At 37.6% G+C, this 19,293-nt stretch overlaps 1 protein-coding gene across 6 annotated transcripts; it reads left to right on the forward strand.

Annotated features, from left to right (window-relative positions):
* The first annotated feature begins 5,202 nt into the window (after positions 1 to 5,202).
* Positions 5,203 to 19,230, forward strand: LOC145479039 (transcriptional enhancer factor TEF-1-like). Of its 6 annotated transcripts, none has more exons than XM_081457286.1 (14): positions 5,203 to 5,288; positions 7,611 to 7,934; positions 10,671 to 10,735; positions 12,052 to 12,114; positions 12,527 to 12,673; positions 12,877 to 13,047; positions 13,490 to 13,591; positions 14,101 to 14,160; positions 14,568 to 14,630; positions 15,138 to 15,245; positions 15,490 to 15,548; positions 15,823 to 15,904; positions 17,197 to 17,349; positions 18,126 to 19,230. In XM_081457286.1, exons 2-14 carry the CDS (start codon positions 7,763 to 7,765, stop codon positions 18,237 to 18,239), a joined length of 1,359 nt encoding a protein of 452 aa, XP_081313412.1. In that variant the 5' UTR covers positions 5,203 to 5,288; positions 7,611 to 7,762; the 3' UTR covers positions 18,240 to 19,230. The 6 variants fall into 6 exon arrangements, with proteins under 6 accessions (XP_081313412.1, XP_081313413.1, XP_081313414.1 ...); XM_081457287.1 differs by lacking the exon at positions 5,203 to 5,288 and adding an exon at positions 5,309 to 5,507; XM_081457284.1 differs by lacking the exon at positions 5,203 to 5,288 and adding an exon at positions 5,558 to 7,505.
* The last annotated feature ends 63 nt before the right edge of the window (positions 19,231 to 19,293 follow it).

Here is a 19,293-nt window from a genome sequence, read left to right on the forward strand (position 1 = left end):
AAGACAAATTTTCTAGCCCAAGTTTATTCAAATATTTTTTGCACGCCACCTGTTTTGTTGGCATAGCTTGAAATGTTTTCCACCCCTAAGAGGTACTAACTCTAAAACAGTAAAACGGGCACACCGAGCATGATCCAGGCCGCGCGAGCAACATGGAGTCAGCAATTAAACAGCATGCTGAGTCCACGGATCAGAACATTCACCCAGGAGACTCCTAGATCCTCGAACGTGGTGTTAACAACTACCACAAGAGGACTCTCAACTTTGGACAGCGCTGCCATCAACAAGAGGAAACCGCTCCCTCGGGTTTACTTACCGTTGATTTAAAAATCATCATAATATAGATAGGACCCCGCACGCGCTCTGATTGGTCAAAATCCCATGTTTTATCAGAGTATAAAATATAGAAAAAGCGTGCTTTATTGTTTTTTCGCACATTACCTCTATATCATAAAGCAAATGAAGAAGCCTAAGCCTTGTATTACACTAAGCCTTGTATTACACCGGACATTTGAGAACACTCGAGAAATGTAGAAAACACTCGCCTGCGGCTCGTGTTTTCTACATTTCCCTCGTGTTCTCAAATGCCCGTCGTGTTTTATCACAGTTTAAATCACGGCTTAGGTTTCTTTATTTGTTAAATAAAACGACAGCAAGCGCGGGGCTGTAGCGCGAGCAATAACGAACTTTGATATTGCATTGATGAACTCTGATGAAGGTGAACAGAGGTCACCGAAAATTCAGTTACAAAGGTAACAGATCGGATTAAGAAAGTTAAAAAAATGTCATTTTTGATAATTATTTTTATTATTTTCTTAATATTGTTTTTTCATCGTCCGCCGTCCACGGTCCGCCATCCGCCATCCGCCGTCCGCATCCATATTTTACAGAGTCCACGGGGCTGACGCAGACTCAACCTTTACTGCTGGGCTCCTGCTGCTGCGCAGTTAAAAATGCCACGCACAAGCCGTAACCAATAAGAGAAATGGATTTCTATGATGTCATCAATAAGGAATTTCTCCGTTCAAATCCAAGATGTCTTCATTACGGGAAATGGAGATGAGTGTCGATGAACAGGACAAAATGTCGCAAAATATAAAACAACTCGAGCTACGATGCAAGAATTGAAGCTGCATGAAGCTGTTCTCTCGTGAACGTCAGAAGCACGCCTACACGTCAGGTTGACGTCAGCATTGGCCTAACATAAAAAAAATTTGGTTGGAGAGTGATACAAACAGTGGAGTTTTATCGTATCAGTTCACATTTGAGACTCGTTAGATTACATGCACAGTTTATCTCAGATCTCACTGATGTCGCCTCTAATGAAGTAATGATCTCAACATTATGAGACAAATAACATGGCGAATCAAAAAATAATTACGAAAATGCTGCTGAAAGCACGCTCCCTTTCCAACTGTTAGAGAGCGCGGTGAGCGAAAGAACGTAGATGTCAAGGATTTCCGCTCGCTATGCCAATGGCCTAATGCCAGAGAGGAAGTGTCATCGTTTTATATCTTCAAAAACTCATATCTCCTCTTTATATTTCAATGGGCCTGTGGTTGCTGACGTCATTGTTTACATTTTCCGCAATAACCCGCGACCTCCGCAGAGAAGGCAGAATTGGCTTCACACGTTGCGTGTTAAACTTAATAATTGCTGAAATGTTCAGCTCTGTGAGTATAATATTAAAAGCGAAAATGGCTTCAAAACCTGTAAAATTTCTGAGAGGTAAAAGCTGCTAATGAGCTTATATATTCTTTGAAAAAAAAGTTTAGTTTTTAAATCCACTTTACATTTAAAGTATCGATACATCGGGCTCGAATATTCCTTGGGACCTTTTATAAAATCGTGCTGTGCCGTCCTTTCAATATTCAAAACTGATATCTTTGTAGTTTGATCAGAAACTGAATCGCTTATGCTAATGAGACAAATATGGTAAAACAAGGATTCCCCTGTACGAGAAACTTGCAAACTTTGCAAGCTCTCAAATAGGATGCATAGAAAGCGTACATTTGCGCCACCACTGTACACCTCATCATGTGCATGGGCGGGATAGCTCATACATGTGCGTTTATGTTCGCTTGAAGGAAAGGCTAAGTGCTAGTGGGGCCGGGGTTGCTGGCCAGCCATCTTGAAAAGCATGCAACCACGAGAGAACGCCTGGGCTAAGGTTGGAGAACATTTGAGGCATACACTTATAACCATGGCTGGCTGAGGATTTATAACCTGATCCTGAACGTTTTCTTTCTTCTTTTAAAGTAAAGAGAATCGAATGGTGAAATTATCCCTCGTGGCTGGCGTGGATCGCACGCAAACTCTAGCAGAGTAAAAGAATTTTAACCACGACGGTTGAATTTGCCATTGCGCAAGTTACCTCGTGACTCTTGTTTTCCTCCGTGAGGAAAAGTCTAAAGGAGTAAAAGCTGAGCAATCAGGTTAAGTTCATCGTGGAATACTGGAAACGTTTTCAACTGTAACTAAAGATAAATTTTCCTCTCATCCGTCTAAGAAACAACAATCTTGTTTTGCAGGGACGTTCGGAAATATAATTGAGGACTGTGAATCACAAAGAAGGTCACGATCTATACATACTAAGACATTGTCTGCCCCGTTTTGTGGTAACGAAAGATTGCCCTCAGTTATTCAGGCAACTTTCAAAACTTCGTTATGAAGCTTACAACACACTGAGCAGTACAAACACATACACCAAAAAACAACACACACAAATAAAATTAAACTATCATTAAACTCTACCTGAAAAATTTCAAGTAGTAAGCCCATTTATGAATGAAGTTATTTTTGCAACACAGTCTCTCATTTTACACATTTCTGACGTTTTCTGAACTGAATTAGTTTTTCAGCTGCAGTCATAAGCAGCAGTGGTTCGGCGATGTGTTCGGTCCTATCTCTCCACAGCCCAAATAAACCACATAAACTACCAGGAAAATTGCTACATGTCTTAAACCCAGCTAACACATATCACATGAAATCCATGTGGTGTACATTAATTATTCTCACAAAGTCTTTGTACGAGTCTTGCATGGCCAAGCTTTGCATCAGGAGGATCGAGCCTTTAACGTAGAGATTGGCATGTACATGAGCACATATTGCTATTTTATTGAAGACGTTGTATGCTCTTGACATGTGAAGAGACGTTTGAAATGAAAAACCACCCATTCAACTCTCTGAGAACTGTTACTGGGGATCATCCCCCTTTCCCCAATTTCAATGATGGAAAATGGCGCATTTTGATTTCAGCAAGAATTCACCACTGATTTTACTTCTCTTTTTCTACGTCCATGTCTGTGTAGCCTTGATCCTCAGCCTTGTTTCGTGGCTGTGTTAAGTGGAAATTGTAACACAAAAGGATTAATAGGTAATACGTTCTTAGCTTTTACGTCATTTACTGAAGTACTCGTGGGTAAGTCAGCTCCTATCCTCAATCTTCCATATTATTGCATGTAGACGTACGTTTTACTAGAAAATTCAGTCCTCCTTTTCAAAAGAGAGCGTGTCGGATCACATGTTTACATTTTTTCGCTTTGACCTTATTTAGCTCGAGGAATTCAGAGGAGGAAACGAGATGGAATTGTAATATTAGAGTTCTAGTTCATGACCCACAAAGTAATCTGATCAGAAAACATTTTTGGCATAACAGGCATAACTAAGCAAACACAGCTGAGCTGCTGTTATCAGCTTATAGTATTCAAAGAATCTAATTATAGCCACATATTTTCTTCCAACTGAGAGATTTTTGTGTGTGACCAGTGTTAGCTAGAATCGATTTCTTCCAAATAAAGATGCGTCGAGCTGTTTTTTTCAGTTCAGTCTTTTTATTTCCAGAGCCGGTCACGACAATGCCAGCTATTTTAAGAGATTTCTGGGTTCAACCCTTGTACTTCTGCAATTAGGCCAAGTTCAAAATTGGAATAAATGAAATGCGAGTCAAAAGAGCACCATCTGCATACAGCAGAACTATTCCAAAGCTTTATATCAGATTTAAAAGTCACACTGAAATATCTATTGGACCTAAAATGCAATTAAGCTCTTCAGTTATTTACAGCAAAAAGAGAAAAAAATTCTAGATACATGTTTAAACAAAGAAGATTTCTAAGTATTACAGACTTACATATCGGCTTGAGAAGCCTCTCAATCGAACAGTAAAGGTCGCCTTTTAAGTTTTTTTTTAAAATCCGGCTATTAATTTAAAAATTCTTCGCCGTTCCGTTTGATCTTCCATTCTCCACTATAGCTGTAAAGTACTTCCTTTGTTTTCCTCTCGTTTGGAATAGTGTTTAATTCCATTTTAAAGCGTTTTGTAACAATACCGTGACTAACTTTCGGCCTCACTAACATACTCAGTCAAAATTGACACTCTCTTAATGAATCCTCGAAAACACGACACTCCGTGCTACATTAAAAGAGCGAGAAAAGACAGAAAATCAGTGTACGAACTCGCGTAGCACTGACAGCTAGCTGCTGAATTCACTGACGTTTATCGCTCCGTAGAGATTGAGTATGATAAATACGTAAACATAGAAGAAATTTAAAAAGAAGCGCAGGAAGAAAAGAGGAAACAATCCGTTGTAAGCTGGGCCCTCGTGAACCGTTTCTGAACAAATTTCCGACAGCAATGAAAAATACACTTGACTTAACAAATCATAGCGACAATCAAAATAGCTTATTTAAAGTATACTTTTGTACGGCACACAGCTTATATGCCGAGTTAAGCTATATTAACAATTCCCTGAATTATAAAATAAAATCATAAAATCATAAAATAAAATCATAAACCTAACATTAATCTGTACCAGAAAATAATGCAATGTAGTTAAAAGTCCGACAAGTTAATTTTTTCCTTGCAGTATATAAATTAAAGTTTGAGGTTACAGGTTTTCAAAACGATTGAAGTTCTACCGCGTGCCATGGATGTTTGTTTTGAAACAGTTCGCATTTTGTACTGACTGAAGAAGACTGATTACCCGTCATGTTCGCTTGACATTTATTCGTGTAGAATTTGCTTCACACACAATTCTTTGATTTTTACACTGATCGATTGATGATTAATGTCTCAGTCTGAGTACCTGACAGTGAAAACCTGTTAAGTAGAAGTTGACATTTCTGCGGCCTCTTGAACCTTCATCATGACATAGTCGTTATACAATAAAGAGTCAACCGTTGTCAGCTCTTTTCTTAGAGCCACCATCTCCAAAATTCCTCGGGCCGTGAAGCCAAAAGTAGGAACTCTTCAATACAGCTCAGGAGGCTGTGGAAAAATAACATAACCGGTGAGTTCAAATTGTTTTCTTAGTACAAATCTTCGACGAGTGATCGGGTAAGCTTATGTCAAACGTATGATCTGCAGTTATATAACATCAATGGGACTGTCGAGAGAACCCGCCGCCAAAACCGGCAAAATGTAACAACTACGGTTTGGCCTGACGAAAATTATGTTGAGACAATTGAGCAAAGGCCTACATCAGCACAGTTACATTTTATATCACTCGGTAGGTTGTTTCACTTTTTTTATGTTACTTATATGAAAGAACTTCTCAGTTTGAAAAGCATTCAGTTAAACCGGCTGTAAGGATTTCTAGTAAACTGCAGCGGCTTATACCGCCGCCAAATGACAATTCAGCCACTGGGTTAGCAAAAGCAGTCCTCTATAAAAAAAAAAGTCAGTTTCTAATGGCATCAGTTTGTGATAATTTAAAAACAAGCAACAAACAAACGGATATAACACAAGAACAGTGGAATTTCGATTTTTCGAACCTCCAAGGGAAACAAGAATTGGTTTGAAAAATCGGGTAGTTATTTGAGAAATCGTGGGTAAAATTAGAGTTGGACTGAGTGGATGAAAACGAATTTTGTCACCTAGAATCGAGAGGTTCGAAAACTCGAGTCTTGGAAAGTTTGAAATTCCAGTGTAGCTACAAATTGCCGATCGTGCGGCATCAATCACTGATCAAATCTAATCAAAGGTTGACGTGACTTGATCATAACAGTCAGGCCGATTTGACACTAACTTACCACTGCGTCATGAAACACCTAACTGCAACACGCGCGCTCAATATTTCAATGGTTTATTTGTTTCCGAGGAAGGAGACTTGAATAGCGAGGATATGATTACTTACATTATTCTCCACTGGCGCTTTTAAATAAAGTACTTACTGAACCTGACTACCTTACTGCGCAAATTGTTTATTTAATAACCATATCCGTTCGGCAATGGGCTCTTTTTGAAAATTTGCTCAATTGTCTTGGTAATCAGTCAATATTCAGATTTCAGCCAAGGAATTCAATAACAAAACAGGCACCGAATTCAATATCACGTTTGAAAACAATAACCTCTCACTCGGTGAATAATTACAACTTAACTAGAATCACTCAAGCGTTTGCTAATTGTCCACGAGTTCTGCAGGTGAACTGTCATCTTGGACTTTGCCGTGGACACTGGTTGTGAAATACTCGAGCAGAAAGAATTTTTATCATTTTTTTTTTTTGGTTAATAAAGTAAGTCAAAGCTCTGTTTCTTTTAACTTCACAGTATGTGAAATCACCTTGTCTAACTAGCCACTTACTTGATTTACAATAAAATCACTGATCATATGGACGTAGCGAAAATTTCTAACAGTGATCATAAATTAAGGTCTCTCTCCCACCCCGAAATGGCTAATCCCGGTAAAATTTAACAGCCGTTTACGTTGGAAGATATGTACACATTTATCGTTGTTTTAAACATCGTGACAGAAAAACTTGGCCTGCTCAAGCACCGGGATGCCAGCAAATTCGTGTGCAAAAATAAAAATCACATTATCATGCAGAATGAATAATTTAAACTGTACAGGTAGGAAGTGGTCGTTTTAAGACAAATTAAATCTAGCTACTGTCTGGAAAGACCATTCTCTGAGTTAAAATAAAGAACTTAACATGTGTATTACAATCTCGCGTGCCTCCTTGACAAATTTAACGGGGTGTGTTTGGCGAGAGCCAATCACAACTCGGTATTCTCTAAAATATGCGTGGAATGACGTGGTGGATTCATTATTCTGTATCCACCAAACGCAAGCAGCGGCCTACAGAGAAATCTGCATTTGATCAGAAGCTAAATTGCGAAATTGTGACCGCGGTAAGCCATAAATTGATCCTCTTTTCCAAAAATCACAAAGAAAAAAATAGTTTATAAGATTAAGTATGATTTGAAGACCTTTGCGTTAAAGAAAACATTCCTAGAATTCTATCCCCGTGTTTGGGCATCGAACCAAGCGAGCTTCGAATTCTTCTTGAGGTGACGGGTGACGAAAGGAAATGTCATGAAACCCCCTCTAGGGAGAAATAGCGCAAGTCTTTTGTGGGCGCGCCGAGCATAGTTGTGTCATTCCTTAAATTCTTTGTTGGCCTCCGTTTTCACTCAAGCAAAGGGCAACTTGCTAATTCCAGGTGATTTTTAGAGGGACGAGCAGACTATCATACTTTTTGTCTTTTGGAGACTTCTGTGAGGTCAGGTTCGTTGCACGAAAGTATGAGGGATTTCAATTCGTTTGATAGATTTTCCCCGTCAAATGTTACATCGGCCTGTAGAATCGTTCGAATTTTTCTCATTTTTCCAGACTTGTGCTTCCGGAACGACTGATCAAGACAACAGTAAGAAGTCTACACGGCTAGTATAAACAGTAGTTGGAGCTTCCCGCCAGTTAAAAGCCATATTTTTAGTGTTGTTTCCCACAAAACCGCCAAGATTTCGGACCACGAGGACCTCGAAATGGGCAACTCGGCCGACGAGGGCAGTGCGACCAAAAGCCCTGTCGACATGGCCAATGATGCCGAAGGAGTTTGGTCGCCAGATATCGAGCAATCCTTTCAGGAGGCACTCGCTATTTATCCGCCTTGTGGCCGGCGAAAAATCATTCTCTCCGATGAAGGCAAAATGTACGGTAAGTGATGCATTCTTATCGAATTTGTGCAATTCTTCAACTGTCGATTGTGTGAATATTGCTTTACCCGGAAACCTAAACCTGCCTACAAACGGTTGTCACTGGCTTAGATAGCTTTTCCCTAGACTAAGTCAGTTAGTTTGAAAGTATTTCTAAAATGAGAAACGGTTGCATTGTTAAGAATAGAGAGAATGGTGACTACATACCGTATCTTCCACGAAGGCATGGAATGGACAGTCGGTTGTTTATATCAACTGAACAACGCCGATCTCTTGTTGTAATAACTACATTACTGGCATTCAACACGCATCCCGATTCTGCGTGGCAGCTGGCTCGCCAGAGTTCATGAAAATGTTAGCATACTTCAAGGCTTCTTATCGGTTTTCGCCCGCAAACCTAGAAATCAGCCTGAACAGTGTTAGATGTCACGAATGCTCAGTTACGCTCTAAATGTATGCTACGCGTGTTCAATTGTTTGAAATATGTTCGCTATGTATCTCGCAGTTTTACATTAACCCTTCACCACAGCGGTTGCATGATCGATGTAAATCATCAATTTCCCGTAATTTGTGTTGTAGAAAACCAACTTATCAATTTTTCAGAGGCTTAGTGAGTCAAAAATCAAATGTGATGATGATCTTGATAGATTCAGCGAATTTTGTATCTTCATTTGCAGTTGTGATAATCCGCTGCATGTTTTTTTCGTTGCTTTAATAACTCTGTTACGTAAATTATTTTGGCAGAGTGCATGCTTAGTTTATTGAGTTATAAATGGTATCGAAAAGTGAAATTTTATGTGGCATAATTTTTCAAACTTTTGTCTTCCATGAAACAAAGACCTTAATATTTATCCTGATTAGTATGCCACATGGAACTATTTGGTCGTGTTGTATATTGAGCAATTTTAATTGAATATTATAAAATCTAGTGCTGGTGAAATATATCATGTTAAACCTCTCATAATCTGTTTTTTTTTCTGCCCACAATGACTTTCGTTTCTTTCTGTAGACATTTTGATTCAATAAATTTTTGCTACGATGTGTTAACAAAGTTATTTGAAAAGCTAGAAATCATCTGCATTTTCCTAGCAGACTGGTATTTTTTTTTGAATTTGCGTTTTTTATAGCACACTTGAGCTTGAAACTAGAATGCCTTACAGTTTTAAGTGTTCGGGGGAGGGAATTTGTTTAACCAGTAACATTTTCTTTTTAGTGAACCATATAATGCAAACCTTTATAATTAATATAGAATTTGTAGTCAAAAATTTTATCAGTATATATGCACCACAGACAGTACATTTGTTAATAAATTGCAGGTTCATTTAGTTTTACAACTGTACTGGAAATCAAACTATTAAATTGAAGATTAAGATTTCAGGTGTTACTGCCAACTACTTGAAAAAGAATTATGTTTTCAAGCTCGTCATTGCTTATAAATTACACAGGTGTTTTGATGTAAGTCAGTTTTTTGCATGCTAACAAATGGACATCATGTCAGGCTATTAACCAAATTGTTAATCCATGTCAAAATTGATTGCAACCTGTGGCTCCATTTAACCAGCCAGTGATCTGACTGACCATTCAGAGATCTTACACAATTATTGATTCTCTTGTTGAGTGGAACAACAGCTTCAGTTGTTTGTTTATTTTTTCAAGGCAATTCTTCTTTCTGTCGGATCCGTTTTTATGTTAGACCCACTTCAATTTGCTTGCCAACTGTTTGTTTTACATTTATTTCACCTCAACTGTTTTGGATGGGTCTGGTTAAGGCTCCATGTAGTTTGGGTGAGATTTATTAATATATACATGAAACCTATAAACATCAAAGGTATTCACCCATTTGTTGCAGTTTTTCCTCATTACGACCAATTTGCAGATCAATAGCACATTCTCTCTTAAGTAGTGATGCAGAAAGCCAAAATTTTACCCGCATTGTATGTGCAGGGTTACCACAGTGAAAGATATCCCAATCAACAGTACCGGGTAGGATTTGGTAGAGTTTGAATAGCTAACTGTTGCTTCTGTTTTCCAGTTCAATAATTTCAGCAGAAAAACAACCTGTATGCCACGCTAGTTGAGGAAAATATTAAGTAGATAAATATAGAACACACCGGAATTGTTAGTATACTGGAACATTCAGAAGAATTAACATTTCCTATTTTTTTTCTTCTGAAGAATTAACTTATAGCAAGACTGGCATGGTATACATTACCCGCAAAAATTTCTCGGATGTTTAATTCTGGACATTTAATTTGTGGACACTTTTTATCTGATTTAGGACAAATTTCGGAGAAAAAATTCAGACACTGTGATGAAACATAGCGAATTAGTAAATTTACTCCTGCGAAAATCAAATTAGTTGAAAACAAAGTCTGTGAAAACTGTAGTTTTACCGTCCCCCTTAAGATGTCAAGAGAAATACCAGGGAGAAAATAACACAAACTCAGCTATCATGCCGTTTCAAATCTCAAGCCATGTCTCGACTAGAGTTCACTTCATGAAATGAAACTGAGAGCTTTGGAGGTACTTAAAAATTTTAAACTGTACAATGAATATTCCAGATCCTTAACACTTCGGACGCTTAAAAATTTCAGACAGTTTTATTTTGGACCCTTTTTTTTCATTCAAAATTAGCATTGTCTGGAATTTTTTGCAACTAATGTAGCATGATCACGTTAAATTATGTATCCATCAAGATTGATTAATTTTGAATTCCTTTTTTTCATTTTTTGACCAGGTCGAAATGAGTTGATAGCTCGGTACATCAAGCTGAGAACGGGAAAAACAAGAACAAGAAAACAGGTAATTATGAGATATCACATAACAATAGGAAAGAGAGAGGCTTTCAGACTGTTACAGCAGTGTTAGTAAAATCAGATAAATAACAAAATTCTGGAATATGATTGGTACTCGATGTGACTTATTTCGCACTTGATGGCTACACACTGACTGGCAGCATACGCGTTGAATAATAGTCATCTTTCCATGTTAATTTTGCTCTTTTTGCATTGCTGTTTGTGAATACAGGTGTGTTTACATGTGGTTCACTGAGCAATCTATTAACCAGAGTATCCTGTGGATGCTCACTCGTTGGAAAACTTGCATTTTGTTACTGAATATTAAATTGGTTTTATTACTGAGTGAAGTACAGTTCAGTGGCTGATAGAGTTGGTAAATTTCCTCCTGAATTACTTCCTCAGAACGAACCTCAACAAGTCTTATTATCATTACTGATAGCAGTCATTCAAATAAATACACGTGCATTTGTACAAATCTTACTTGTTAACTTCTTTAATCTTAGCCAGTTATAGGGAAGCAGCCATTTGGTCATTTAGCTAGACTATAGTCATGTAGATAGTGACAAACGCTAGAAATTCTAAAAAAATAGTTCGAACTTACAAATGTAAACTACGTGTAAAATGACAAAGTCAAGCAGTACTTGCAAATTGTCCCTTGCTTGGATTGAGGGAAAATTCAATTTTGTACGAGGAATATGTACTAGAGTAGCATGGCATTTGTAAATGTTGTTCCCTTGATAAGTGGGAACCCTGTTTGTTATATGTTTGAAGGTTTGTTTTCTGATTACTACTGGCTTTATCAATCTAATGGCTGACAAAGGTCTGTAGGTCTGTGCATGCACAGGATACAACAGTGTCTTTTCTTCCTTTGCCTTGTTTCAATTCTTGACTTGTTATAGAGACAAAAGTAAGCTGTATTGGCAATTTCAAGATTTTTGTGCACAAATTGAATTTGTTGTTAAAATTGGATGCATGAAGGTAATTTTCAATGCACCACGTAAGGTTACTTCAATCTGTTTTTGAGACGTTTTGAGACATTTATGCACATGCACATTCTGAGAGTTTTTTTGCGTTAGAATTTTAGCATGTACCTGGCAGTGAGCACTAAAACTTTGTGGAAACTGAGATCTAATTTTTTTTTTTCAATATGAAAACCTTTCAATTAGAGCAATGAAAATCAACTTCTCTGCAATATTCTTCGATCTGCTATCAAATTCTCAGAACTGGAGATCTGTAAGGACAATCGATATTTCGCCTTTGGGACTGATAAGGTTCAGCTAGTTCAAAGTAAGATGATTTGGGATTTTATTTCTTGTTTAGGTTTCCAGTCACATTCAAGTCTTAGCACGGAAAAAAGCAAGAGAGATTCAAGGCAAACTTAAGGTTGGTTAATTTGTTTATTTGTGTTCATTAATAGGTTTCAAGTCACATACAGGTGTTAGCCAGGAGAAAACCGAGAGAAGTGCACGCAAAAATTAAGGTTTGTGGTTTAATGTGTACAGTTAATGGAAGGTAACTTTGATTAGATTCTATCTGCTCTTTTTATTCAATCTAAGTATATAGTCACTTCTCTCAGTTTATCTCACATTAGTACCATAGATCAAAACAGTGGGATCCACTGGCTTATGGCATGAAAACGTTATTATGAGTAAGCTGGAAATGTTTTTCCTGGAATGTGGAAACTATGACTGAGAATTTTTTAAAGGAGTTTATTTCAGTTCTTTTCTTGAGATGTAGATCTAGTTTTCTTAATTACTAAGAGCTAATAAAACAATGTGTTTTTTACGTTATGTAGGATCAAGCGGCTCGTGATAAAGCCCTACAGACCATGGCATCAATGTCATCAGCTCAGATTGTGTCAGCTTCAGTGCTACATAGCAAAGCTTTAGCAGCCGCTGGTATGCCTGCCTTTAACAATGACAACCAAGGATACCATGGCCAGGTATGATCCACAACTACTATGTAGCTTTTTTATCCCAAGATTACCGGTAGATTGATGGTGACCATTCTTTTACTTTAGCTTTTCCTTAAATTTACCAACCCCAGCTAACCCTTACTACTCAAGTTTAAATGTTGCCTTAAAGGTTAATCACTTCAATTTAATAATATTTGGTTCTTTACCTTGGCTATTTTATCTACTTTTAGCAACAATATTGGCCATCTGGTACAGGTCAGCCAGTGCAAGGAAGTTTCAACAGTGCCTCACAATCCCCTTATGGCAGTCCGTCAGTCCAAGCCACTGTTCCTGGCAGTGTTGTTTCCACAGCCTCAGTTGCAAGCCCCACTGGAGCTGCTGTTAGCAGCCCTGAAGACATGGTAAGCTCCCCCAATTTTCTCTGACATTACACTGAGTGCTATTTCTTTGGTTATTTCCTTGATTCCAAAAGAGTGGTTGATATCCGATTTCTGTGGAGCAGACAGGTTGAGATAATAATCAGATGCGATATTGTCTTGTCATATCACAAAATCTGTCAATCTATCTGTAATCAGTTAAGTAATATTCATATTTTGAACTGAAGTCTGGCAATAGTTATTACCTTGACAAATAACTGTTCATTTTGTCACCTTCTGACCTTTCAAAATTACAGAATTTGTGCACTTCACAGTATAAATTCCATATTTATAATATTGCACTGTAATTGAAGGTTTTTCCTTTCATGAATGTATTAGTTTATAGATCTCTAAAAGTTGGTTGATTGTACAGTGTATGGTAAGGTGTGATAGTTTTAAGTTAATAAATTATTTGTTATGTTTTCAGAGGAGTGCTTCGTACAGCAGTGGTACTGTGTCCTCCACACCACCAACCTTTGCTGCTCATGGAAGCTCCTCATGGCCACCAAGATCTGTTGAACATCAGCTGGTAAGACTGGTTGATGATGCTGTGCAAATGTTAGAATGATTTCCCTTTAAGTGTTGTACAACCAAAACCAAAGTAATCACTCAAGCCAGTCACAAAGGACACAGACAATTCCAGGAAGCCGTCAAAATTCAATTAAGTAATTACATGTAGCCAGTGCATTTAGCATGGGAAAACATGTGTGGGTGGGTCATGATTGGCACTGACTACTGATTGGTTAAGAAAGTGGCACGAGAGTTTTAAACTAGTCACTAATTACATTTACATATTAATTAAAAGCAAAAACAAAGCAAGAGCAAATTAATTTCAATTCTCAAGTAAAATTACCACTCAAATTTTGATTCCTGTTCAGCCAGGGTGTCACTGTGGCCTAGTGGTTAGGTTAGAGCGCTTAAGTCTGCTATTGTCTGCACAAAATACATGTACATGTAAACTTAAGATTTTCTAGTCACCACAATAGACGTTCTTTTGTCATCATTATTATAACTAAAGGATTTTTTTGTTTATTCCAGCCACTGCGACTTGTCGAGTTCTCTGCATTCCTTGAGCAACAAAGAATGGACCCAGAGTCTGTAAGTGGAATTTTGGGGTTTTCCTTCTTGATATATGCTGTAATAAACAATTAAACCTTTGTTTGTGTTACACATTATACATTGTTGAAACTGGTAAGCATATGTGTATGTAGTTCTAGATACATGTAGTTTTTTGACAAAAAACAGACTGGGAAAGGAATACAGACATAATCAACTTACAACATAATTTTACACGTGTTGAGTGGAGTTTTCAATGTCCTTTTTTTGCACAGACATGAAAATGCTGCAAACACTCTGGGTTGTATGGTATATTAATAGCGTCTTAATTTACAGGCCCAAGAGTCTCGAAATGTACAGGACAATACCTGACAAAATAGAATTTAAATGCTTGATAACATTCAATATGGGACTAAGTAGAAGTCTTTTTTATTTTCTTTCTTTTTCAGTATCACAAGCACTTGTTTGTTCACCTGGGCCCAAACACTGACCTTGGCGACCCTCATCTCGAGGTAGCATGTCTGATATTACATTTTTATTTATTTTCTTGCTGACTTTTTTTCTGTCACTGGCAGATGCAATGACCCAGTGGTAAGGTCTGTGCTCTGGATCGAGTAAACCAGTGTCAATCCCTGGCCAGAGCCGCAATGTTTAGTACCTAGGCAAGGCACTTTACTCGTACAGTTCCTATCTCCACCCAGGAGTACACATAGGGACTGGTGATCAGTTAAAGAAGTCTGATGATGTTCTGGGGGCAAACCCTTGAGAATCCCTTTCAGGGTAGAACATCACATTCGGAAAACAGGTTTTCTTTGCAGTCTGATGAGTCCATTACTTTAGGTATAGCCCAAGTAAAACATGTCGATTTGTGGTCCAGTTTGTGTACTTTTCAGTAGTAATTCAAGAAAAAGCAAATTGTTTTCACAGTAAGATAGATATGCATGTAAAAACATTCTGCACTCAAGTGTTATTGGACTAGAGGGTTTGCTAATTTTTGCCCTTTTTCTGTTCTATTGCAGGCAGTTGATATTCGCCAAATATATGACAAGTTTCCAGAAAAGAAAGGAGGTCTCAAAGAGTTGTATGACAAGGGACCCCAACCAGTGTTTTTCTTAGTAAAATTTTGGGTAAGCCTCATTAATTTTTGTGGAGAACATTTATTAGTGTTCTTACACTGTATCTCATGTCTTCATTTCGAGTTGCTGGACTTTTATTGTAATTAATTTATTGCATTTGCTTTCACTGCTTACAATACTTATGCTGCTACTTTACGCTAATTACAGTACAATGCAATACCACTTCTAGTTTTACACTTAAGTGTTGGCAGACCTGTTTTTTTTGTTAATGATAACTGTCTCATTTACAATCTAGGCGGATCTAAACACAAACATTCATGATGAGGCTGGAGCATTTTACGGTGTTTCAAGCACGTAAGTTGTTTTAGTTTTAAACTATGTTCAACTCATAAGATTCAGACTGTACGTAAGGTGGTGTCCATTTTTTCTGTTTTTTACATGGTGAATTTTGTGCTGTTTGTAGTACTCCATAGTAGTCTAGCATGCCAGCAAGCCACAGTGTTTGTGGACTTGGGCTATACACTGTGCTCATGCAGTGTGGTGGAATGAAATTTATTCTTAATCTTCTGGCAGTATGACATATTCTTTGCATCACTGTTTTATTAACTTGAATTTTTGTACACCCCAGGTATGAGTCAAATGAAAATATGACAATTACGTGTTCCACTAAAGTTTGCTCATTTGGAAAACAAGTTGTAGAGAAAGTGGAGGTAGGATGAAATGTGGAATCATAATCAGTCACCCTTAGAATGTGCAATTAAAGTCTCACTATGATAATAAAAGTAGAGTGTTTATATTAGAATGGGGGTTGTAAGTAATATATAGATTTAGCCAAGCCTAAAAGCAGAGCTCCTGGGCCAGGTTGTTCAAAGCCCGGTTAAGATAACCCAGCTTAAGCAAGAACTTTGATTTGAATTTTGTAACTTTGCAGTGAGCTTGAGGATTTCTGTATATTGTTTGGCCTTCTGTTTTGAGTTTGAATAATCTCAAAATACACAAAACAAAAGCAGTGAAAAGCATTTATATACAAGAACTATTTATACTTCTGTTAACTTTAATCCTGGGTTAGCATTAACCGGCTTCCGAGCAACCCCGCCCCGTTTAAAACAAGTTAATCTGACGTGAGCCCGCAATCCAATAGAAAACCAGCATTTGGTCAGTGGTCAACCTTTAAAAAACACGTGACCTCGGTGAGCTTTAAACTTTAGCCCACGATATGGTCACATGATACTGGTCAGCAGATACCTTGTTTTGACAGGTGTCAGTTGACCATAATATGGATGTCCAAAATCAAAGAAGGAGGCTGTAAATCAAGGCTGCATGTTTTTTTTAGCTGGAGTATGGCTGCCATCTTGTGCGACTCCATCGTCGTCATTGTGCATACATGCCCACGAGCAATACTGCTAGCCATAATAACCATGAGAAAATTAATTCATGGGTTTCCTTTTCTTTCCTATATGGGTAACGGGCTCCGCTAAAAGCATGGGCAGCTGACTTTTTGTTCATGTCACAAAAGAGTTGCCAAAGTGGAGAGCCTTGGAAACAAAGTGGGCTATTCCACATTTGGTAACTGAAAATTGCCTCTTTTACTGGGAATGCAATAAATTGATCTATACCAAAAATGATCCTCCAGTTCTGAGACACAGTGACAATATTTTTCTGTTACTAGAGACAATGAGTTTCAGAACCTGACAGCTTGGTTATGTTGTACTCTTGGATATCATATTACTCACTGTCCCTCACACCCAGTTGTTTCAGTTGTTATTGACCAAACTGTTGGAGCATTCTTTGAATAAATTAGTGCTAAGCTGTAGGATGCATTCCTTTGGGGTGATCTGGATCAGTGATCCTGATCTGGATCACCCCAAAAGAATGCACCCTTCATTAGGTGGGCTCGGCTGTGAGAAGCAGGAACACCTACTAAGGGGAAGAGTTACTACTTTTTGAGATTTGTGTAGTAAATGCCTTTTTTAATCCTTTATACAATTATTATTTCTTGCAGACTGAATTTGGTCACTATGAAAACAGCCGGTTTGTATACCGCATTCACAGATCTCCAATGTGTGAATACATGATAAACTTTGTTCACAAGCTCAAACAGCTGCCTGAAAAATACATGATGAACAGCGTACTGGAAAACTTCACCATACTGCAGGTATGTGGCCCTCTCAGAGACTCAAATTTTTTTTTTTTTAAGTTGTAGGAATAGGTCTGAGAGAGTTTGAAGTATTAAAATCCAGAGAATTACAAACAATTTGAGGGGAACTTTAAGGGAATCCTGTAATCATTATTACCCAGGGTATATTTGTACTTTCTCTTTTAAGTTTCTCTCAGTTGGTTCCTTTGTTTAATTCCTAGTCTGTGCCATGGGAAAGCTAGCACATAATACATGGGAAGGGTACAAATATATTGGACCATCAGAGCTGTCAAAAAGGGTCTAACCCATAACACATGCTACAGCTGAGTTTGTTTGCTGGGCCATTGATGTTACAGGTGAACTTGGCTGTAATTGGTACAATTCACCCAAAATGTAACAAGTTTGTTATATGGGTGTGAACATCGAGGCTATGGGTGAATCAAAACTGAGGGACAGCCCTGACCATATTGTACAATGCTCCTGTAAGGCATGTGAATTAGCTGGTGATCCTACCCTTAGTATTAACAGTAGTAGTGGGAAGTTCCCAGTCCTCACTCTTCCTTGCAGAACGGTAAATTAATTAATCAGAGGCATCATGCATGAGTAATATTCTGCTAATTGCAATAAAAAATTCACAGATTTCCTAACACTCTCGGAAAACTTTCCAGTGTAGCATAACAATTTTCTGTCATGTATAATCTCACACGGGTATTTTCCAGTTATCTATTTAAGTCACTAAATTTTGTCTTGATGTTAAAAATAAATAATGCTCATTACTCTGTTTATTCATGTAGGTGTTGTCAAACAGGGAAACACAAGAAACCTTGCTGTGTCTGGCTTATGTGTTTGAAGTGTCAACAAGTGAACATGGAGCACAGCATCATATTTACCGATTAGTGAAAGACTAAAGTTATTTTAAAAATAACACCGATCTCTCCTATATGTACATGCATATCTTATATTGCTTTACAAGAGTTGTTGTGGGTTACATACAGAAAATTAAATACTATGCTACATTAGCAACCATAGCCATGCAAAAAGCACAGACAAGTCACACTACAGAATGAAAACAAAGCTTTTAGTGATTGGTTGATATTGATTAAATGGCCACAGCTTACAGTAGTGACAGTAATTGGACATGATTTAGGCACATAACTCAGGTATTACAAAGACAAACAGGTTTCTGTCTTCCCACTTAGTTCATTTCCTTGTTTTTAGCACTAAAAAATTAAAATTAACCAGACATATGTGAATAGAGTTAAAGTATGAAGCAGTCAGAAATGCAGGAGCGCATTTAAAACGATAAATTTTGAAGTCTTTCAGATCACCTTTACATAACTAAAATATTGAGCACTTACACAACTAGAATCTTTGTAAAAAAATAAATACTTGGCACGTCTTCTCACTAAAGTACAATTGGTCAACCACATACATGGCCACTAGTCAAGAACTGTTTCTCAGAGTATTAACCCCTGGCTGGTATAAAAGTACAATAGTGGCAGGAAAGTGCAAGAAAGCTATTGACAGATTTGGAAGCTTTGTCATGACTTTTTCATCGGGTAAATGATTTTTAAAATGGATATGTTTTAGGGGCTTCTCTTCAAAACAACCAACCATCCCCTTGTCAGTAATCTTTTAATCAAGTTTCTTAAACAGCCACTGGGTCATACAAAGGTGCAAGTGTTTATCTTGTCAGAGTGTGATTACATTTTCATGATGCTAACTACTTTATAATAGTTACTAGACAAGTGGTTTATTTCTACAGACTGTTTTATATGCATCATGAAATGTATACAAACTGTTACTAAATCATTCAAAAACAGTAGTAGAAAGTTGATGTAACACTGATGCTGTTTTGTAGTTAGTATTTTTTTGAAATAAAGATTTTTACACATTTAACCCATACAGCGCAGCCTAACTGTGCTGAACATGTAAATTGCTTCGTATTAGGGAGCTTAAGTA

The sequence above is a fragment of the Orbicella franksi genome, chromosome 2 (assembly GCF_964199315.1).
Source record: "Orbicella franksi chromosome 2, jaOrbFran1.1, whole genome shotgun sequence".
Lineage (NCBI taxonomy): Eukaryota > Metazoa > Cnidaria > Anthozoa > Scleractinia > Merulinidae > Orbicella > Orbicella franksi.

What these genes read in the sequence shown, in the direction of transcription:
- LOC145479039 (XM_081457286.1), top strand. Translation starts at nt 7,763, where the DNA reads ATGGGCAACTCGGCCGACGAGGGCAGTGCGACCAAAAGCCCTGTCGAC. An exon ending in CGATGAAGGCAAAATGTACG is followed by an intron (nt 7,935 to 10,670) that starts GTAAGTGATGCA and finishes TTTTTTGACCAG; the next exon opens with GTCGAAATGAGTTGATAGCT. An exon ending in TTAGCAGCCCTGAAGACATG is followed by an intron (nt 13,048 to 13,489) that starts GTAAGCTCCCCC and finishes TTATGTTTTCAG; the next exon opens with AGGAGTGCTTCGTACAGCAG.